Raw genomic sequence first — 20,214 nt, 5'->3', positions numbered from 1 at the left:
ATTCTAGCGAACTCGATCTCGCTCGCGGGCGCCACCTGAGCGTTCACGAAAAGGTAATAAACGAGCGTCGACGCTTGTCAAGCATACTTTTTTCAAGTGCACGAGAGAAAAAATGAAACTTTCGTCGGCATTTTTGATTTCTCAGGCGGCTGCGTCTACTGTCGGTAAGAAAAGAGAGATTTTTTTTCAAAATTTTTCAGAAGATAACAAAGAGATTCTTTTCATAAAAACCTCCCCTGAAATATCATTTTTCTGAAGATCATTCTTAGGATGCGACATCTCGCACCTCCTCTCCAATTCCACCCTCCTCCTCCGCGGAGCTATAAAGGGCCAAACCTTGACCAACAAGGGCAAGATCCGAAAGCAAGCTCAAATCCTCCTCCATGAATCTGGAACCTTCTCCGATTGGTTCGTCAGCTGCTCGGCCGACAAGAAGCAATTTGGTACGATCAAGTGCTACTCTGATGGCAGTTTGGTCGAAGACGTCCCAGAATGTATCGAAAAAGGATGCAATCCGGCTGACTTGGGAATTTGGAATACGAAGACGTACACGAGATCTGATGGTTGCAAAAGAGGATATACAGTTTTTTATGGAATTTGTGGACATTTTTTGTCCCCTAGTTTTCTGAAAAATGTCCACAAATTTGATACAGAGCCTCGAAAAAAATGTCCCAACGAACTTGTTTAAATTTTTTCCTAGAAAGAAAATTTGATGATTTTTCTCAAAAAATAATGAGAAAAAGAATACAAGATTGAATCTAAAGACGTAAATCTAAACAAAAATTAAGATTTTTGACGAAAAACAGTTCTTTGCAGATAAAATTGGCTTCAATTACGAAAGTACGACTATAAATTTAGAAGTAAAAGATATCAATTGACAAAAAATGTCCACAAATTTGATACCCTCTTTTTTAGAATGTGTCCCAAGAAAACCCCTTATAATCTGAAAAATGTCCACAAATTTGATGTCCACAAATTCCATAAAAAACTGTACAGCAAGCGGGCTTGAGGCAGAGAACAACGTCTGCTTCAGAGAATGCAATCAGGTCTGTGGTAATTTAAGGGTATCCCGTCGTTAAAGAAAATGACCACGTTTTTCGTCGATTTTTGACGACAGCTTTTAAAATCATTTTTTAAGCCGAATGGAACAAAACTCACATCGAACAAAAAACTCAAATGCGTGTGTGATGGCAGCAACTGCAACTACTTTTTCAATTTCCGAGGAAGCATCGCAAGGAAAATGTTGCATCATTGTTGGAATCATTATAGAATCTACAATCTCGATCCCAAAATATCATCTAATCTAGCTTCCTGCGTTTAGTTAAAAACATGGAGATAAACTCGTTAAACTAAATGATCGCTCCAGCAGGACGTGTATTTTTGATAAAACAAATTAAAGCATCAACCATACCAAATGGAATGGGGTTCCTTATGTAACCCCGTGTGATGTTGCTACAACAACAACGTCGACAACGACATCAACAACTACTCCAATCACGACCACGCCTTCTACAACTTCTTCAACCGCATCTTCTACAACAACCTCCACCACCACCACTTCCACCACGACCTCCACCACCACCACAACCACGACCACAACAACGAGCACCACTCCTGCTCCCCCAGCCGATTGGCACTGCCCCTCCGTCATCCCAATTTCCGACTACGAAATCGCCCTCGGCATCTCTCCCTCCGACATGCTCTGGGATTGCACCGATTCCAACGCCGACCAATCTCTTTGCGAAAAATCCTGTCCACCTGGCTTCGTCATCCGAGGAAGAAAGACGACAAAGAATTGCGACTGCCGAAACGCAACACGATGTCAGTGGAAGACAAACCTGGCCAACTGCGAGCCAGCTATTTGCTTCCCGAATCCCGAGCGATACTGGCCCGATAACTTGGACGGGAACGAAATGGACTGCAAGACAGCTGATGGCGTCCAAATCGACTACGCCCAAGCCATGGTCGATGGCTTTCCTCAGGGAGCAGTTTGTCAAGCTAAATGCCAGGAAACAGAAATTTACGGCACGTGGTTTTCGAAAACTTCGACCTGTGAGTGCAATGAGCTTGGACGATGCGTTTTCAGCGAGAATAAAATCCAACGATGCGAGGTCGCTGCTTGCTCGCCGAATATTGATGACTTGATCGGAACATTTTCCGAAGGCTTTGAAGATCCTAACTGGATCGATGGCAACCCAGAGGCGGAATTCCAGGAGCTGGATTGCGACGAATACTGGCCAGAAGACCACGAAGATGAGCGAGTCCGGGGCAAGGTGAAATATGGATCCAAGGTAAATTCTAAACACGAGTCCGCGGTGAATTTTAAATTGAAATTCTAGTGCCGAATCAAGTGCAAGGACGGGTATCACCTTGCGGACGAGCTAGTTGGCGAGAGCCAGCTGGAAATCACGTGCTCGAATCACCACATTTTCAAAACTTCTTACAATATAATCCACGATGTGATGGACTACTATGGCGAGTGCGGAGTAGAGTGGTGGTCGGATTGTGGGGACTTTCCTTCCTGCGCCGCGAATAACTGATTTTTTCTTTGAGAAAACTGCTCGTTTGAGGAAAATGTAAATAAATGATTCATGAAAATTACTCTACTATTATTTTATCTTACCAGCTGATCAGATTCTGCTGATGAAACCGTTTCACACCTGTCTGTCGCTCTGAAAGTTCAGACCGTTGCGCTAAATACTATTCACACCAGCACAAATTTTGGCTGACATTTTGATGGGATGTCTCCGCTTGGCATTATTTTCAGCAATAAAGTAACGTCTCCTCTTAAAATTTTTCAAAACTGAAACCGGAAAAAATGAATTCCGCTCAAGTTCCAGTAGAGGTGCGTAAAACTAGCTTGATTAGAGATTGAAAATTCTAGTGCTTGGAATGCCATTGCGTTGGGTTGGTAAGAAAGGTGAAAGATAAAGTTGTTCTGGTACCAAGGCAATGGAAACACCTCCATGATTTCAAAACGGATCGGTCCTTTGGTCTGAGATCTCAGTTTGTATCAAAACTTAAATTATAAAATAATCATTTCTTAGCGGTTCTTCTACTGATAAACAAAAATGGGCCTATGTTATATGCGGTTTTCTTTTCTGGCAAAGCATTATTCTTGGTACAAACTTTGCTAGCGTCAAAAATCTCGCGCCAAAATATACCTTCAAAACTCTCAATTGCGGGAGAAATTTCAAGAACTGCCTTTCAAACTTTCCATACGAAGATTGCTATTCGAGTTTTTCGACTTGCATGAGAGAAAATGAAGAGTTTATCTACCCTCGCCCAATTTTGACTGTGGCGAAATCTGCACAAACGGTTCGAGCTGATAATTTTACTGAAGAAGAACAAGAAATCAACCTAAAAAGATGCAAGCGGCTAAATTTCTACGGTACCTTTATGCAGTAAAACGCCGTTTTCAGCCCTTTTTAGATTTGAAAATGTGCGAAAAACTCTGCTCGAAGATCGACAGCGCTGATGCTGTAGTTTGTAAGCAAATCTGCAAATCTCATTTGAGCGAAAAAGGAGAAGCCGACGATATTTGCCCGTTTGAACCGCTCTGTTCCTCCGGATGCCCGTGCGTTTATTATCAATGCGAACATATTGATCCAAAAAACGCCCCTCTTGCCTGGTTCTATGAAAAAGGGCATCCTCTTTTTACGAAAAAGATCACAAAAAGATCAGTCTATTATTTTGATTATTATATCGAACATGCTCCAGCGCCCAAAATCAATGATCTTTTCTCCCGCCTTGCCACAGTCGACCCAAAAAATTTCAAAAAGAAAGAAATATTTGACAGAATAGGCAAGTTTTTAATCTTTTCTTCACTTCAATATGGGCCATATTATATGGCCCTTTTCTAGTTTATCTGAAATTCGGCGAGGACAGAAAACTGAGGACTTTGAAGAGCTATCGTTCCGATTTTATCAAATACTGTAAGAGCAATTTATTTTTAAAGAAACTTCATTTTTTTCAAGATGACGAGCTTCCACTGGCGCCGCTTTTTCTCGAAGGAAGGCATTATTTGGTCGATTCTCATCTCAAAACTTATCTTCTCGACGAACAAACTGCTGAGATAACGGATATTGGAGTCGAATCAGAGTTGATGCTTTCAAGATACGGGCGAAATAACATTTTCCTGTTTTCAGGACATTTTAGCATTGCTGCTGTTTACAATGGCTTGTTTTACTTTTGCTCGACGATGAAATATTTTGAACACTGTTTCTTTTTCAATCCGCTGAAAAATGGGCGCAAAAGCGTTCTTGAGATTCCAGCTCGATTGAAAACGTCTGAATTAGACAGTCGCCGGCACGCTTTTGTGTTCAATGGAGAACTGAGTGTTGTAAATGTGAATGCGTACACTTCACATGACATAAAAATTCAAACTCTTCGAGACAAAAATCGCGAATGGACCGAGCTTATTTATGAAGATCCTTTTTGGAGCAGAAACTTTACGAATTCTTCTCATGTTTCTGACGATTTTCTTGGAATAACAGTTCCTTATGACACCCAAATCAACGATTTTTGCCCTTTTCCGGACAGAAAAGGGGTCCTTTTTATCGCAACATTTCGCTGGCGAGAATTTCAAAGACCAGAAGAACGAAACATTTATACAAAATCGGAGTATTTTATCATTCTTTATAGGTATTATAGCGGGCGATTTCTTCGTATTGGTCAAATGGAAACGAATTTTAATCACGGGGGATATTTATCTCACCCCTTTTTCAAGGATATAAATGTCTTTGTCTCGGGTTTTTAAGAGCGATCTCACAATGAAGCGTATAATGCTTTAAAAACTCGAGAAAAGAAAACTATGGCGAGATATTTATTTATGCAAATTCAGAAATGGACTCCTTCAAACTGATTTTTGATAAAAAAGACGATGAGTTTTATTTGGAGAGAATTAAAACCCCGGGACTTCATTTCATCAGCCTCTGATATCCGGTATTTTGATTATTATTTCTGAAGAATAAATTTATTAATATTGTATTTTTGAAGAAAACGCTCTGAGTTTCTATGCTTTGATTCTTCTTGGCGCAACAGATTTTCTAGTTGAATATCGACCAAGATCTTTAAAGACACTTTTTGTTGTTTCTCTTCGTTTTAATTCATCAGCATCGCTTTTCTCTTTGAAGTAAGCATTGAAAGCCTGTCGTTTTCGGAAATTTGCAATGCATTTCTTTGATTGGTTTTCGCTTGAAAATAACAAAGATTAATATAATATTTTTGTTAGAATTATTTCATAAACCATTCCTGGCGCAAGCGTAATCTTTCACCAATAACAGGAAGTTTCTTGAAGATCCAAACTTTCACCAAGCAAAAAGTCGCCAAGACCCATTGAATGAGCGGCATTCCAAAGACGAAAAAATAGAAAACATGGAGATGTGCGGCCGGATGTTCAATCGGGACACTAAAAATATCTGAAAGAGTTGAAGAATGAGATCTTACGCGAGAGCTTGAGGAGGTTCGTCGACCATATCATTGAGAATTCCATGAACGACAAGATTGCCAGTAATTGTTGCTGCCCAAGCGCCGCAAAATGTTACTGAAATTTAATCATGACTGTACATTTTTCTTATTTACCCATAGTATCGAACCAAAGCAACTCGGTAAGCATGAAAACGGTCGGTGCAAATTCTTTATTGAAAAGAACAAAAACTGGCAAATCCGCGGGTCTAGACCAGGGTTCTAAATCGACTAGTCGAGTTTCGACTAAAGTCGAAGTCGAGTCGAGTCTAAGTCGAAAAGACTAGCTCGACTCGACTAGACTGGTTGGGAAAATAAGTCGACTCGACTCGACTCGACTTGACCCTAGGAGTCAACTAGATTGTCGACTAGTCGAAAAAGTCGAGAGCAATGTTAAGGAGAAAGTCGAAAAATCTAGTCGAATAAGTCGAAAATCTAGTCGAATAAGTCGAAAATCTAGTCGAAAAAGTCGAAAATAATCACTATTTTGCTTTCGACTTTTCGACTTTTCTTTCGACTTTCGACTAAATTTCGACTTTTCGACTTATTTTCGACTTTTTCGACTAAATTTATATATTTTTCCAGTTTTCGACTTTTCGACTAATAAGTCGATTAAGTCGACTCGACTCGACTCGACTCGACTAGCGATTTTCAAAAACGCTTTCGACTCGACTCGACTTGGGATTTTCAGATAGCCTTTCGACTCGACTCGACTCGACTTCTGATTTTCAGCTCAGATTTAGAACCCTGGTCTAGACATTTCTCGATATCTAGCGATTCCGAACCATTTTGTCCACCAACTAATTGCAATGAAGAGTCTTAGTGGGGCCTTAATGAATTGACAGAATCAGGGTATTTACAATAGAATTTACCGTGCAGTTGAATAGCCATGAGATGATTTTGTTGACAGTTTGAACTTTAGAACCGAATCCTTCGACAATGAGTTCGCGGTTGAAATTGACGTAGATTGTGATGATTGTCGCTAAATATTTTTAAAAAAAACATTCAAAAAATATACAGTTATTTTCCTTTTTTGTGGAAATTTTTTGTCCCAAATTTTCATAAAAATGTCCACAAAAGTGGGCAACAGTATTCCAAAAAATGTCCCGCCATAGGGGCTTAAAATTTTTTCTTCGATAAATTTTTCTTCGAAAATTGGCAAATTTCATCATCGAAACGCATTTTTTTGCCTTTTTTTTACCATTTTTGGTCAATTAAACAGTAAAAGCCATTGATTTCTTATCAAAAAAATTCTAATTTTTGAAAAAATCACCCTATTTTTTCCTCTTAATTTTTTTCGGCTGGACAAATGTCCACAAAAGTGGAACATTATCCTTGCAAAAGTGTCCCACGAAAACCCCTTAAAATGAAGAAAATGTCCACAAAAATAGGGTCCACAAAAGAAGAAAAAAACTGTACCAGTTGGATAATACGTAGCAAAAAATGGCGTCCGCAAGCCTTCAGGAGCAGCAGCTGTCAAAAATAATGACCAAAGGGCGAGAATCATCCGAAGAATAATGTAAACTCTATCGTTCGTTATAAGGGTGGAAGAGATGAAATTCATCGCAGGTTCTTGGCCAAGCTTACAAGCTTGAGCATATCTTTCGATTCTTGTTAGGGGTTCATCTCCGATTTTCTTCAGAGGAGAGAGGTTCTTTCGAATCCACCATGTGAAAACATAATTGAAAACCGAAATCGCAATTAAGCAAAGTGCAACTAAAAGGCATTTGTCTTATCTTTTCTTCGACAAACTTACTGATTCTGACGACAATGTACCATTTTTCAATAGTTTCTGCATCCATTCCTTTGTCTAACCAATACTGTGGAATTTCTTGGTTCCAATTTGGGCGCACACCCTGCATTTTCCCCGTTTTTTGAGGGTGCGGGGCGTTCTTTTTCTTTAAAAACTGAAACTGATAGTAATGGTTGCATAACAAGTAAAAAGTAAATCAAGTTCTAGAGACTGCTGCAATCTTTTTGGAACCGATGTTTTCGAAATTCATTCATTTTGCATTTTTTTTTTTGAAATTTTATTCTTCAGAATCAAGTTCTTTGAGCAGTTTCGCCATTCCGGCGAGAAGTTTGTCTCTTCTTGCCCTTCGTTTTGCCATTTGGTCGAGCGGAATTTTCGCCTCAATCATGTCGCAGATTTTTTCCAGCGCTTCTCCACTGTAATCAGGGGTCGGGCCAAAAGTGGCAGAGACTCGTTTTATTGAACTCGCGAATTTCTCCATGTACTCCCTTGAAAACCGTGATTTATTCGTTTCTAGAGCCTGATTTGGTTACCTGACTCCTTCGGCATTGAGATGAATTGTCTCGAAAGGTCCAATTGTTGCGTATCTCATTCCAAGACCGGCTGATCAAAAATTTTAACACCAAAATTTTTTCAGAGAAAGAAACCTGTAAGAACAGTATCGACATCTTCAGGAGACATGATTCCATCCTGAACGAGTCTCCAGCTTTCGTTGATCACGGAGTACTGGATTCTATTCAGGGCAAAGCCATCAATGGCTCGATTCAGGAGGACGGGTTTTTGACCAACTTCGGCCATGATTTCTCGAGTACGTTTTCTGATATCCTGAAATCAAATGTAATCGGGCTTCGGACCCAGTTTTCTGACCTGTGTAGTTTCATCGTGAGGAATAATCTCGACCATCGGAGCGTAATAAGGAGGATTGACCGGGTGGCAAATGATCGACTGGCTTTTTCTAGCGCTGTCGCTGAAAATTATATCTGGCATCAAACAAGAAGTTGAAGAAGAAATGATAACATCATCTTTTTCCACCAATTCAGCGATGTTCTTGAAGACCTTTTTCTTCAAATCGGGGTTTTCTGGAATCGCGCTTTGGATGAAAAACGCGTCTTTGATGCATTCCTCGAGGGAAGTGGTTCCGGTGATGAGGTCTTTTTGCTCTTTTGGCGAAAGGGATCCTCGAAGAAGCTGAGATTTTTCTAGAGCCAAGAGTTGAGCCTCGATATCGACTGAAAAATGATAACGAAAAATTTGATAAGAAGGCTTTACCGAGTGCATTTTGAACAGCTTCATTGTTGATGTCATACATCGTGACATTGTACCCAGCCGAAGCAAAAATCATCGCCCAGGATTTTCCTACCAATCCGGACCCCACAATCCCCACTTTTCCTTTTCCCATATTTTCTCTTCTCTTTTTGCTCTTTTCGATTTTCGAAAATGGAAAGAGTGGATCGAAAAACTTCAGGAAGTAATGAGACCACGCCCAATATTGAATATTTGATCAATTTTGATTTCATTTCTAATTTTTCTGCGGTTTTTCGAAAATTGATTTGCATGTTCGGTTAGAGTTTATTGAGATTTGAACTGAGCAGATAAAAGTTTTCTTTTTTCTTCGACATCTTTTATTTCTATCAAAAGAGTAAATCCGCATATAAAAAAGTAACCCCACCTGGGAATCTTTTTGAAGGTGGAATATACTTTTCTGTATCTTCAATTTTGTACTCCTCAAGTCTCATTTTCGCCAAAAGTTTCTCATGAGGATCTTCGATGACATAAACAAATGCTTCGACAGTTTTCTCTTCATAACAAATTTTCATTGTTTTCCTTGTATAAACAACTGGATGGCCTTCTAGCGCATCGACATCGTCTATTTTATAATCTGAGACGGAGTAGAGCTCGCCTTGGACTTTCTTTGCTTCTGGGTCGAAAAACAGAGCAGGAATATTGAAGTCTGTTCCAATAACTAGCCCATATTTCTAGAGAAGCAGAATTGACGGCGTTTTTATTACGATAAAATACCTCCTGGGTCCTAGCTTCAGAGATAAATTCCGCTCCGACGGAAAGGAGCATCTGGTGATTTGGAAAGTTTCTTTTCAAAGTTCCATAGGTAAACAACAACATCTGAAACAAAACCTTTTTATTTTCCGAAAAAGAACGAATCACTGATTATTTTGCTGAACAGAAAATGGCCCAATTTGCCCGTCGACAGGAAAAACTTGATTGACTTGAACAGGACTTCCTCCACCTAAAAACCAAATAAAAAACGGGCAAAATGAATAAGATTTGCCTTGAACAGGAATGGTTCGCCAAGTCGTAGCAATGGGCTGCCCATTTTTGAAGTGCACAATTTGCTCTTGACTGACGACTTGCTGGAGCGACTGAGAAGTGGCAACAACGATTTCTTGGTTGGTCTTCGGGCTGATTTTCTTGTTCTGATTTCGTTTCAACAAATTCAGGCCTGGATAAAGCTAGGAAGAGGAAAATTAGTACAGTTTTATAATATAAAAACATGAAAATTTGACCAATAAAGAGCCAAATCTTGAGATGCTCTTTTGTTTAACTGTACCTTTTTGTCCTCCCAGTATTTATTCGAGCTCTTCGTGTAACCCCTCCTGATCGTCTGCGTTGGATACACTTTATCCGGACTGGCGTTGTGCTTGTTCAAGTGTCTTCTCCAATGCTTTTGATGAATAAACTGAGTGCCGCAGAACTCGCAGGTGAATTTTCTCGGCTTGTTGTGAACGCGAACCAAATGCGTTTCCAGCGCGTCGGAGTACACGAACTTATCGTCGCAAATTTCGCATTTGATCGTTGCGTCTTGATGCCACCGCATGTGCTTTTTCAGCGCGTACGGATTCTAGAGAGAGTAATGAAATTGAGGAAGAGAAAATATTACCTTGAAAGCCTTGCCGCAAAGTTCGCAAGTGCAGGATTTCGACTCGTCATGGCTTCGGATATGCTCTCTTAGCTGGCGATTGTTGTTGAAGACCTTTCCGCAGAATTCGCAGGTTTCGCAGGCGTCGATTCGATGCATCAAACTCCAATGCTGGCCCCTCTAGAATTACATAAAAAAGACAATCGAGGTTCATCAAGATATAAGGTAGAATATTTACATTTGGGTCTGATATAATTTGATTTTTACATTTTGTCTTGTCGAAAAAGACTTGTCACAAGCTCTGCACTTGAATTTTATAAATGGATGAACTTGATCCTCGTGAGTTCTATGCGAGCCAACTGATTCGAAAAACGCAGGGCAGTGGATGCAAGGGTAGAGTTCTCCTTGCTGCAGTTTTCCCGACCGATCGAGGAGATCGTGCCATTGAAGATGCTTCCTGTAGTCGATGTCTCGCTTCAGCATAGCCGGGCATTTTGGGCATTTGTTCATCTTGACCCCATCCACTTCTCGTTTTTCCGGATTTTCGGGGTAGTTTTCGTTCAATTTTTCATGATACTCGTCTTCCTGGTAAATTTCATCCTTTATCTGGTGTTCTTCGAAGAGATGTTTCGACATGGTCGTTTCGTACGATCGCTGATCCCAGGAAGAAAGAGTTTCGGGATTCCCGCCGCAGTGAATGCAGGCTTGGCGGATGGCGACCATTTTTTCTGCGAAGGTGAGACTATCGTTTCCGGTCGGTTTTGGCTTTTTTGTTTTCTCGGCTTTCTTTCGCGAGTCTTTTTCGGTCTTCAAAGAGGGGTATCAAAAAATAACAACAATGATTGTTTTTAATTTTTTCATCCCTTTCCTTGACAGATTTCTTCGGCGGCCTGTATTCTTGTTCTTGATCATCATCCATATCTTCAATTGGCTCGTAATTCTGATCATCATCGAGCGAGTCAAACGTATCCTGGTCAATCGTTATTTCTTGCGCTTGGATTTGCGCTCTTCTCGGAGGTCTTCTTACTGGACTTGCGGTTTCGACTTTGTGGTCTTCGAAGCAGATCGATTCCGTGTTGTCGATGATGATGGTTTCTTCAAGCGGCTGGTCGGATTTGGGGTAGATGTTGATGGGATCAAAGACGTCGACTTGAGCTTCTCGGGCGAAGACTAGATATGCCTGAATCAATAACCCTGCTTTACTGGGCAACGGTGAAATCCCCTGATTCTTGAGCAACACTCCCAAGTCTTCTTCGCACACCAAAATGTCATTGAAAAGATCGATCGAAGTGACTCCCATCTCCGAAGTGGCAACCAGAGTTCCTCGATGAATTTCTCCACCGCGGTCGTACTCGATTAATTCTCCAACATCGCCAAGGCCGACTGAAGGGCTCGAAAAGTGGAGATGACGGGAGCCGTCTTCTAGCTCGATGCATCTCCAGCCACGGCTTTCTAGCGCTAGAAATTTTTCAAGATATCTTCTATTTTTGAATTCTTTCTGATATTTTACTATCAAGGCCCTACCCTTATTCTGCATCAAGTTGACGTGGAGATCCTTATTTAGGGTAAAGAAGCTTTCTCTCTATTTTTCTCTTTAGCCACCCTACACCGCGAAATCGCCCCCTCTTGGTGGCACTGCGCTACTTTCGATTGGACGCGATTCGAAGAGGAGGCGGGGTTCCTCCCAATCCGACTCGAATAACGTGACCACCCTTACCAAAACGTGCCCGGGGTAGGCTCGGAGCGATCCACTTTCGGGATTTTTAAATAAAACCGAAAATGACAGTGTGAAATTGAAATTTATTCGTAAGCTTTTGTTACATCATTTTCGAGGCAAAATTACAGTACAATCATCTTCATCATCAATTTTCTTTGCCAGCATTGAGGAAGGAGTGAGGGCAAAGGAAAGCATAAGCAGCAAAACTGACACCGGCCAAACCAGCCACCTAAAATTTCGCCATGAGTATTCACGATCATCAAATTTTACATTTAATTTTTTTTTTTGGAACTTACAGTGGTGCCGACTTTCTTGCCGTTGGAAGCCTGACGAACTGCGATTTTTGAAATGTTGGTGATGTTTTTAGCGAGCATTTCTCTTATTTTTTGTCTCTTTATTTTTGGAGATTTTGAGTTTTTACTCGGGTCGATGGAAAGCAAAATCGACGCGGCCAATAAACGCGCGCGGGAAGATTCTTCTAGAAAATTTCTTGATATGATGCAATTCGACTCAAATGTTCGATGAAAACTTCAATGAAAATACATGGTAAGATGCTTGGTACTTTATTGAAGAAAAAATTTTGAACGACTCTATTTCAAAATATTCATCGTTGATTTTCCACTTCCGGGTTCTTTGCCGATTGTCCTGAAGAAGAAATGTCCGTTGGGGTTGAAATTGTTACCCTTCATGTAATTCGGGAATATTTTCATAAAAGCATTGGAAATTGAACCGAAGAAGAAGATAACAAGCAAAAATCTCATTTTTCAACAAATATTCAGCTCTTGAGTCTTTCGGGTTAAAGCTGAACTTATCCTTTTATGAACCTTTTTGTTCATAATTAACGAACCGAATCTTTCCGTCTGAAAGGTTGAATGACCAAACCTTTCTTTCTCGATACAACAACGACTGTATTCAATGCTGAAGACTGGTGGGTTTATTTCAGAATGATCATTGATGATTTTTGACCATCAGGATCTTTTCCAAGCGGTCTGAGGTAGAAATTTCCGCGTCGGACGAGAACCATGTACTGACGCTGTTTATTCTGCTTGTAATTCGGAAATCTGAACGATTTTATAATCCAAGAAGATAGAAAGTTACAATAGGAAAAACCGAATTGGCAATCAATTAAGGGTGTCACTTTGTAATCATTTTCGAGAAAAATGAAGTATCTACCTTTTTACATGAGCAGATGAAACTGCGATCAGAAGACTGAATAGTATTACCGAAACCCTCATTATCTGTAGTACTGATTGGTATTTGCCTCGTCTGGCTCAATTTATACCCTTTCTTTATTCACGCGCCGAGAGGTTGAATGACGAAACCTATTCATCAGCGTGCATAAATAATCTTTTACAAATCTGCTATACAAATTACCACACTTCTGTTTGAAATCAAAGAAGTGACTTTTCTGAGATATATTTTTAAACAGGTCATTTCTTTCTTTATTACAGGGAATCAATAATAAGGTTCGCGAGGGTTTCGTACGGTCGAAAGTTCATTGACAAAAGATTTGATGAAATCAGCCTTCTTCTCGCTGTCAGAATCGCCAAGGAGGTAGTACATTGACATCACACCAGCTTTAGAGGGCTTTTACTGTATTTTTCGAGTTTTCCACATATTTTTTATGAAATCTGATTGGCCTACCTGCCGAATGCACAAATCTGATTGGTCTAAAACTTGGGAGGCGGCAAGAATCGACGATTTTTAGCGAAAAAAATCGGACCAATAAAATTTACCCATTCGACCAGTAGGCCAATCGCCGATCCAGGAAAACAAAGTTCCAAAAACATCCATAATGAATCATGATTTCTGCCCTTTTCCTTGAACTTGCCAGACAAATATCACAAAAACGAAAAGAAAAATCATAGAGTACGTCATTTTTTCTCTCTCTCTCTCTTATTCCAAACTCCTATTTTCTTCTGCTCTACCTGCTTTTGAATGGTTTAATTTGACACCATCTGACAAGCGCACGAGAAGATTCACTCTACTTCTCGTCTGTCGTTGACGATTCAGCAATTTTTCAGCGCTTGGGAAAAAACTCGTTTTTGTTGAATATGAAAAATTTATTTACAGAAGCTTCCTATGAAAAGGGTTTAAATAAGGTCATTGAGAATAAATTCCGCCAGTTTTTCGCGATTAACAGCTTCGACTTGCCGCGAAATCGTCAAATTTAGCGTCTTTCCAGAGTCTCTGATGACTTTTATCGCACTGGAGTACTCCATATTCTCGATGTCCTGAAAAAGAATAAAAACGAAGAAAGAAAAAAGAACACCATAAATATTCACTTTTAAACTCAAATTGATATTTTCGAGAATGGAGCAATTTATACCTAAAGTTGTACCTCGTTGATTTAGAAAACATTTTCATCAACATACACACAAACGATACACCAATATTTGAGCTCAAAGAAAGAGCATCTTTTCCCAAATAATCAAAATAATCGTTTTCAGCAAGAAAATTAAGGGTATCACTTTGAAATTCATCAAATCCGACTTACCCTGTAATTCACATTCAAAATTCTATCCCCAATCTTCATTCCCGCTTTCTCCGCCGCTCCATTTTCAACCAACGATCTGACAAACACCCCCTTTTTCTTCAACAACGTATCGAGCCCACACGTCAGCGTCAACCCTAGTTTCTGATTCTCGCTCTCCACTCTAATCGAAACTCTTTCTTCTTCTCCCCCTTCAAAGACTGGAATTTCAATCTTTGGCGTTTTCGCTCGCATTCGTTTCTTTTTCGTCACTCCTTCGGAACAAGCGGCTCTTGGTGGCCCAAATTTGTAAGTGATGATGTTTATGAAGCTCTGAATTTCGTCGGAGTCGAGGAGAGTCATGATTTGCGGCTTGTCGTGAGGAGAGAGCGAGATTTTTTGAGCTTTTGAATCGTTTTTCAATGTTGAACCGAATCGACTGATTGGTGTGGAGGCCAATTCGTTCAGCTCCTAAAGATGAGTTTTTTCCGAAAAAATGCAGAAAATTTTTACCTGCGCAATCGGTTTGACGAATTCCGTGTCCGTATCATTCAATCTCGCGAGAATCTTGGCCATCTGTCCAGCCCCCAAGTTCGGATATCTTCTCCTCAACTGCACCGCCGAGCAAATTTGGCCTAGCTGTCCCCTAGGTGTAGCGACCAAGTCCGCCGCTTCGGAAACTTTCGTATTCGCTTTTTGAAACTCTGATTCGAACCCTTTGGACGAGGCCCATTTCGCCAAGTTGTCGAGATTGCCGCGAAGGCGAACGCCAAGAGACCACTCGAGTTTGGAATACGAGGGGTTTTCAGTGAGCAGATCCATCAGCAGATTTACCACTCTTGTGAAAAGATATCTAAATGCGCTTTTGATGAGGCTTTTTGGCAGTTTTGTGTCGGTCATCGCGGTGTATGTTCCATCTGGAAGAAGAGGGTTGAAATGAGTTGGGATGATTTTGAGAAAAAAGCCCAGCTAGGGCCCGAAAATAATGAGTAAGCTTTAAATTGTTCTGTTTGGAAAATAATGCACTCGATTCAATTTCATAAAAATTCAAGCCAAAATCTCAAAAATATAAAATTATGGTTTCTTCAAAATTGCATTTTCAACCCTTTGCTAGAACGCTAATGACTCCATAAGGAACACTCATTTCAAAAGGACTCTTTGTCAGCAATTCTTCTATATGATTGACCATCGTGTCGCAAGCCAGCGAGACGCACTTCTGAACCAATCTCGTGGTCATATTCGTCAAGGGAAGAATCTCTGATTCTGGAAGCGACAGCGCTCGTTTCCAGAAAATCGAGATTTCGGCCGAATTCGACGACCAGTAAAAAAGCTCTTGCAGAACTGGAAGTCGAGCGATCATTTGTCCGATTGCTCCGGCCTCGGTTTTTTCTCCGGCTTTTTCAGTTTTGAATTTTTCGATTTTTCCGACGAGCTCTGTTTCTTTTTCTTTCAACAAGGTTTTGACTGCTTCGATGAAAATTGCCTTCTCGTCGGTTTGAAGGGACTGGCTATGGAGGAGGCAGAGATTGATGATGACCGAAGGGCTGAGTTTTTCCGGGTTTTCTTCTGGTTGGAGGCCTTTTTGGCGGGTTTTTCAAATTTTTCAAATTTTTAAAATTTTTTTTTAGAATTTTATTTTCTATTGTTCAAAATCCGCCCCTAGCAGCTCGTACAAAATATCGAACTCCTTTCCACTTTGATATTTAATCGCCCTGCTCTTCTCCGGAATCTCCTTATCCGTCAACGGAATCACCGGTCGATCAGGATTTTCAGTCTCCACTTCTTTCTTCTCGACCAGCGTTTTATTCGCATTTTCTTCCAGTCGCCGGCGCCAAAGAGTATCGGCCGCGCTCATTTTCGCGGTAATTTTCGGTTTTTCGGCGGTGTTTTTCGAGTTTTTCGAGAATTCTTCTTCGCAAGATTCGGTATTTGAGTTTTCGCAGATTTGGTTTTCTTTGATTGGATCGTAGTCGGGATTCAAATAGACCATTTTGTAGCCAGCGCATGTGATCATGTCGGAATGACGAAGAACCGCGGTCGAGGAAACTTGGACGCCATTAACAGCAACTTGGTTGTTTCCAAGTCTTCTGATGAGATCCACGCCGCAGATTTTGAAGTGCTCTTTTCCCAGGGACTCGAATTTTTCATCAGCAGATTCGCCGGAGCCAAGAGTAAAGTCTTTTCCGGACTCGAGTTGGAGAAAAGCTCGGGTTGGTTGGGGCGCTTTCAGGATAAAGATAACTGGGCCAGTGATGGAGACGGTATCTAGAAAAATAATTTTTAACGAAGTGATACCCTTATTTAGATTGTTATTTTTTTGTGAAGAAAAAAAGGCGCATCTCTTTTATTGAAAAAATATGACTTACCTTTGGTCATTTTTTTTTTCGCCTTTTTCTCAATTTTCGCAAACAAGCTCACATCGTCCTCTGAATCCTAAAGAAAACGAAATTTTTAAATTCTAATTTAAGATTGTGCAGAAAAAATTCTCAATTCAGCGCAGGCTTGAATTTGATGCGCTGGAACGCAACTTTCAAAACAAACGCCGCGAAGAATTCCTCTGAGTGAAAAAAAAAGTGAGAGGGATTAATTTACCTGCATGCCGGAGTCGGGATCCGAGTCGCTCTTGATTTCGCCAAATGAAAATGTCAAATCTAAATCGGATGCTTCGGTCTGCACATTTTGATCGCACGTGGCTTGGGATAAATGTTTGGTTTTGGGTTTTCAAAGGGGTTGATTTGAAATAAAAGTAGGGTGTCCTTGTTCGTCCTTAAATTTTTGCAAGTGAGCCCTTGTTCATCCTTTTCGCCACGTGGCCTTTCTGTTCATGAAAATTGAGCGCAGCAAATATAATAATCGAAAACTTAAAAAAATCGGGGACTCATGGAAAGGCTACGTGGCCTAAAAGATGAACAAAGGTTCACATGCATCAATTTAGAGGATGAACAAGGATACACCTTTTTTATCCTTCTGCTTTTATATTCACCTTTTGGAAGAGTCCAAGTCCCTCGATCAACAACTTCAATCTCTTCATCACTATCGAAGTCCGAGTAAAGTGACGATTCATCTCTCTCCGAAACCGTTTGCAGCGAAGAAACCGGGTCAAGACCGACCGATTTCGGTTCCGGCTCAGCAACGGATATCGTCTTTTCCAACGGCTGAAGATCCGGAGAAGTCTTCATCAACGTCGGAAGCGAAGCGTAGATTTCATTGATAAAGCGAGACTCTTTCAGTTCGAATTTTCGCTCGTAGCCGCTGACGGATCGGAGAAAAGCGGAATGGATCAAGGGTCGCTCTTCTGGATACATTCTTCGTTCCAGGACGATATTTCCGGTGGTGCCAAAAATGAGCTCCCACAGCTCGAGTTGGGAGCCGGATAATTCGTCAAACTTTTTTTTGCTCACAATTTTTTCGAAAAGATCGCCTATTTTTCTATTTGCGGGGCGATTTGATTGGATTGAGTACGATTTGAGCATGTTTCTTGAGAACAGCGCTGTGGCAAACATCTTCCGCGCTGGAATCAAACGGCAAAGCCAGTGTTTTATATTCTCTTCCATGATTTCACCTACTTTTTCTCGATCCGGAAAGCCCTTTTTTTGTGAAACCATAGCCATGAAAAGCTCAGAGGTCAACTTTATCAACCCTCTTCCAGCTGTTGACTCATTCTCGCCATAAGTAGATGTTGAAGCAGTCCGGCCAAGGCCAGAATCGAATGTTTTTGTACAAGAAGGAGCGCTAGAATTACGATTTAAGAGGGATAGAAGCAGGATTCTTACTTTTTCAGCTCGCTGGGGGTCGATTTTCTCTTCTTTAGCCACTTCATAATGGTTCAAAAAATTCGATCGTCTTTCAGATCAAAAATAGTGAAACTCGAAATCAAATTGAATGGAGAATGAAACGCTTTCCAACTGATAGGTGGCGTTATTCAAGTTAAACGCATCTTTATCAGCTCAATTCGTGTAAAACGTGATTTTTATCGAAATGTCTTCGGAGCGAATTCCACCTGACACATTTTTTTCTTCCTCTTTTTCTGGCATTGCTAAATGCGAACACGTTCTAACGAAAAAAAACTCGTTTTTAAGCCTGAGCTGGATCTTGAAGTCTAAGCGACAGGGGAGATTGGTAAGTGAGTCGTGGAATTTATTGATAAAGAGAGTTAGACGTAGCAGAAATCGTTGGAGCAAAACTGAGAGCATTGATCTGGGTCGGATTCGAAAACAATCGGACGGTAGCAGCCAACTTCGTGCGAAGAGAGGGTTTGAGAGGATGTCACGTGAGTGCCATTCCATTCGGCGCGTTCAACTTGATAATCACTTAATTTGATTAAGATAAATGTTCAATCGTGATTAATGTACCCGTAACCATCAAAAGCAATAAAATAATCATCAAACATCATCATCGACCCAAAATAAAAATTCTGAAAATAGAAAAGTTGTAAAAAATTAAAAATTACATTTTTCAATTCGCCGACAAGAGTCCATTGCTCATTCTTGAACAAATAAACAGTTTTCTTATAGCCACCGCTATAACCACCAATCGTGAGAACTCCACCATCAACTGAAGCGCATGAGAGCCCATAAAGATCTCCTTCTGGATGTTCAGCTTCTGATTGCCAGCCACTGAAAATTATTTAATTTGCTAATTTTATCTACTATCTTACCTGACGCTGAGAACCTCCGTTCCATTTGTATAACTTCCAGCAATAATCAAGGCCTGATTTTCGTAAAGCGCCATACAACTGTATTGATGTTGTTCTTTCGTCTCGCTGATGGCCAATGAAACACTTCCATCGAAGCTTTCGCAGGACTTTCCATTGTATCCTTCGCACAAAATCGTTTCCTCGTGGACCTCGGGGACCGTAACAAGCGCTCCATAATAAGAGTAAAAATTGTTTATAAGTCGTTTTCCAGTGTCGACGAGGTCGCAGCCGTCAATTCGTCCGATCTTAATTTGATTAATTCGATGAAAAAAATAATTAATTCACCTTCTTTGAGTCTTGATCTCCGCCGAAAATCATCATCTGGCCGTTGAGAAGAGCATGTCCAGCTCGATGAAGAAATGGATAGCTTCCTGTTCAAGCTTTTATCAATTAAATCAAATTATTATGAATTTTAGAAAGATAAAAGCCATTCCTTGGGGACTGTTGTAGAATCGATCTTCCTTGTAATGTCCATCCGCAGACATGACATATCCAAAATGATTCGAGCTGTACTGGCAAATAGCGGTGATGAACGGTTGACACTTGTATCCATCATCGCACGGACAGCCAAGCTCGCACTTCGCATTACAGGGACATTTTTCGCTTTCTTTCATGAAACCGGAAAAGCAATTTTCATAACAGGTCGGGCTCGCGGTGCAGTTTTTGACGCATCCAGTAAATTCAGTCGATGCCTCGTCGATGCACTGCTTGTACAGACTGTTGTTTTCTTGAGGAGAAACACAGGAACATATCGAATTGTCGCAGTCAGCACAGCCAAGAGGGCACTTGGAAAAGCAAGGGCAGACTTCATAGCAATCTATGGAAAGAAGAATTTGGAAGGGCATTTTACGAGTCAGTAAATACCGGTGTACGTAGCCAAACATTCACGTTCGCAGCCACTTGACAAGCATGAGTCCTTACATTCGACAAAGTCCTTGTAGCAATACGAATCACAAGTAAGAGCAAGGTCTTCATCCCTGAATTTTACGATCGAATTTGGACTTAAATTGAAAATTTCGTTTTATATTTTGAAATTAATTTCGAGCTATCATCTTTTCTGTTAAAATTGTCTTACGGGCAATCAGCGCGGGGCTTGGGTCGAAAAGCTTCAAAAGAAGAAATGAGCAAAATCCACGCGAAATACATCTCTAACGATCTGTGCGAATACCGCACTTGTCGGCTTATTTAACTCGCGATATTTGCTTCCCGTTAATTTTATTGAATGCAAACACCT

General features: G+C 40.6%; 10 protein-coding genes and 1 long non-coding RNA gene across 13 annotated transcripts; 1 reads left to right on the top strand and 10 right to left on the bottom strand.

Moving 5' to 3' along the window:
* The first annotated feature begins 95 nt into the window (after nt 1-95).
* Nucleotides 96-2,601, top strand: LOC145696583 (uncharacterized). The gene is made up of 4 exons (XM_081773650.1): nt 96-164; nt 270-1,046; nt 1,139-2,291; nt 2,340-2,601. The coding sequence occupies exons 3-4, from the start codon at nt 1,698-1,700 to the stop codon at nt 2,538-2,540; spliced, it is 795 nt and encodes a 264-aa protein (XP_081629776.1). The 5' UTR covers nt 96-164; nt 270-1,046; nt 1,139-1,697; the 3' UTR covers nt 2,541-2,601.
* A 2,346-nt stretch (nt 2,602-4,947) lies between these two features.
* LOC145696512 (uncharacterized) lies at nt 4,948-7,366 on the bottom strand. 2 transcript variants are annotated; one of them, XM_081773562.1, is made up of 8 exons: nt 7,223-7,366; nt 6,886-7,182; nt 6,339-6,448; nt 6,225-6,295; nt 5,584-5,681; nt 5,449-5,545; nt 5,249-5,410; nt 4,948-5,195 (listed from the first exon to the last, which is right to left on the bottom strand). In XM_081773562.1, exons 1-8 carry the CDS (start codon nt 7,326-7,328, stop codon nt 5,015-5,017), a joined length of 1,122 nt encoding a protein of 373 aa, XP_081629688.1. In that variant the 5' UTR covers nt 7,329-7,366; the 3' UTR covers nt 4,948-5,014. The 2 variants fall into 2 exon arrangements, with proteins under 2 accessions (XP_081629688.1, XP_081629696.1); XM_081773570.1 differs by having other exon boundaries at nt 4,948-5,181; nt 5,256-5,410.
* Nucleotides 7,367-7,496: 130 nt separating this feature from the next.
* LOC145696562 (lambda-crystallin-like) lies at nt 7,497-8,733 on the bottom strand. The gene is made up of 5 exons (XM_081773627.1): nt 8,489-8,733; nt 8,087-8,448; nt 7,867-8,044; nt 7,753-7,822; nt 7,497-7,707 (listed from the first exon to the last, which is right to left on the bottom strand). Exons 1-5 carry the CDS (start codon nt 8,616-8,618, stop codon nt 7,497-7,499), a joined length of 951 nt encoding a protein of 316 aa, XP_081629753.1. The 5' UTR covers nt 8,619-8,733.
* A 35-nt stretch (nt 8,734-8,768) lies between these two features.
* On the bottom strand, nt 8,769-9,362 carry LOC145696647 (putative gamma-glutamylcyclotransferase CG2811). The gene is made up of 3 exons (XM_081773721.1): nt 9,239-9,362; nt 8,889-9,195; nt 8,769-8,847 (listed from the first exon to the last, which is right to left on the bottom strand). The coding sequence occupies exons 1-3, from the start codon at nt 9,338-9,340 to the stop codon at nt 8,789-8,791; spliced, it is 468 nt and encodes a 155-aa protein (XP_081629847.1). The 5' UTR covers nt 9,341-9,362; the 3' UTR covers nt 8,769-8,788.
* On the bottom strand, nt 9,342-10,817 carry LOC145696491 (uncharacterized). The gene is made up of 5 exons (XM_081773540.1): nt 10,362-10,817; nt 10,116-10,274; nt 9,786-10,076; nt 9,507-9,687; nt 9,342-9,464 (listed from the first exon to the last, which is right to left on the bottom strand). Exons 1-5 carry the CDS (start codon nt 10,815-10,817, stop codon nt 9,379-9,381), a joined length of 1,173 nt encoding a protein of 390 aa, XP_081629666.1. The 3' UTR covers nt 9,342-9,378.
* Nucleotides 10,818-10,836: 19 nt separating this feature from the next.
* Nucleotides 10,837-11,755, bottom strand: LOC145696593 (uncharacterized). 2 transcript variants are annotated; one of them, XM_081773662.1, is made up of 2 exons: nt 11,619-11,755; nt 10,837-11,552 (listed from the first exon to the last, which is right to left on the bottom strand). In XM_081773662.1, exons 1-2 carry the CDS (start codon nt 11,629-11,631, stop codon nt 10,837-10,839), a joined length of 729 nt encoding a protein of 242 aa, XP_081629788.1. In that variant the 5' UTR covers nt 11,632-11,755. The 2 variants fall into 2 exon arrangements, with proteins under 2 accessions (XP_081629788.1, XP_081629795.1); XM_081773669.1 differs by having other exon boundaries at nt 10,837-11,546; nt 11,619-11,711.
* A 119-nt stretch (nt 11,756-11,874) lies between these two features.
* On the bottom strand, nt 11,875-12,242 carry LOC145696684 (uncharacterized). Its single transcript, XR_014133822.1, has 2 exons — nt 12,108-12,242; nt 11,875-12,040 (listed from the first exon to the last, which is right to left on the bottom strand). It is a non-coding gene; the product is annotated as an uncharacterized LOC145696684 (long non-coding RNA).
* Nucleotides 12,243-13,865: 1,623 nt separating this feature from the next.
* LOC145696545 (uncharacterized) lies at nt 13,866-15,245 on the bottom strand. Its single transcript, XM_081773604.1, has 3 exons — nt 14,798-15,245; nt 14,309-14,755; nt 13,866-14,045 (listed from the first exon to the last, which is right to left on the bottom strand). The coding sequence occupies exons 1-3, from the start codon at nt 15,182-15,184 to the stop codon at nt 13,905-13,907; spliced, it is 975 nt and encodes a 324-aa protein (XP_081629730.1). The 5' UTR covers nt 15,185-15,245; the 3' UTR covers nt 13,866-13,904.
* Nucleotides 15,246-15,923: 678 nt separating this feature from the next.
* On the bottom strand, nt 15,924-17,658 carry LOC145711604 (uncharacterized). Its single transcript, XM_081789292.1, has 4 exons — nt 17,268-17,658; nt 16,877-16,977; nt 16,651-16,717; nt 15,924-16,549 (listed from the first exon to the last, which is right to left on the bottom strand). Exons 1-4 carry the CDS (start codon nt 17,587-17,589, stop codon nt 15,924-15,926), a joined length of 1,116 nt encoding a protein of 371 aa, XP_081645418.1. The 5' UTR covers nt 17,590-17,658.
* Nucleotides 17,659-18,422: 764 nt separating this feature from the next.
* Nucleotides 18,423-19,347, bottom strand: LOC145696608 (uncharacterized). The gene is made up of 5 exons (XM_081773679.1): nt 19,266-19,347; nt 18,942-19,225; nt 18,735-18,900; nt 18,637-18,698; nt 18,423-18,594 (listed from the first exon to the last, which is right to left on the bottom strand). The coding sequence occupies exons 1-5, from the start codon at nt 19,299-19,301 to the stop codon at nt 18,438-18,440; spliced, it is 705 nt and encodes a 234-aa protein (XP_081629805.1). The 5' UTR covers nt 19,302-19,347; the 3' UTR covers nt 18,423-18,437.
* Nucleotides 19,348-19,375: 28 nt separating this feature from the next.
* LOC145711602 (uncharacterized) lies at nt 19,376-20,126 on the bottom strand. Its single transcript, XM_081789291.1, has 3 exons — nt 20,056-20,126; nt 19,845-19,957; nt 19,376-19,797 (listed from the first exon to the last, which is right to left on the bottom strand). The coding sequence occupies exons 1-3, from the start codon at nt 20,124-20,126 to the stop codon at nt 19,376-19,378; spliced, it is 606 nt and encodes a 201-aa protein (XP_081645417.1).
* Between the last annotated feature and the right edge of the window lie 88 nt (nt 20,127-20,214).

The sequence above is a fragment of the Oikopleura dioica genome, chromosome 1 (assembly GCF_907165135.1).
Source record: "Oikopleura dioica chromosome 1, OKI2018_I68_1.0, whole genome shotgun sequence".
NCBI lineage: Eukaryota > Metazoa > Chordata > Appendicularia > Copelata > Oikopleuridae > Oikopleura > Oikopleura dioica.
The sequence above is the reverse complement of the archived record's forward strand: the minus strand, read 5'-3'. Positions and strand labels throughout refer to the sequence as shown.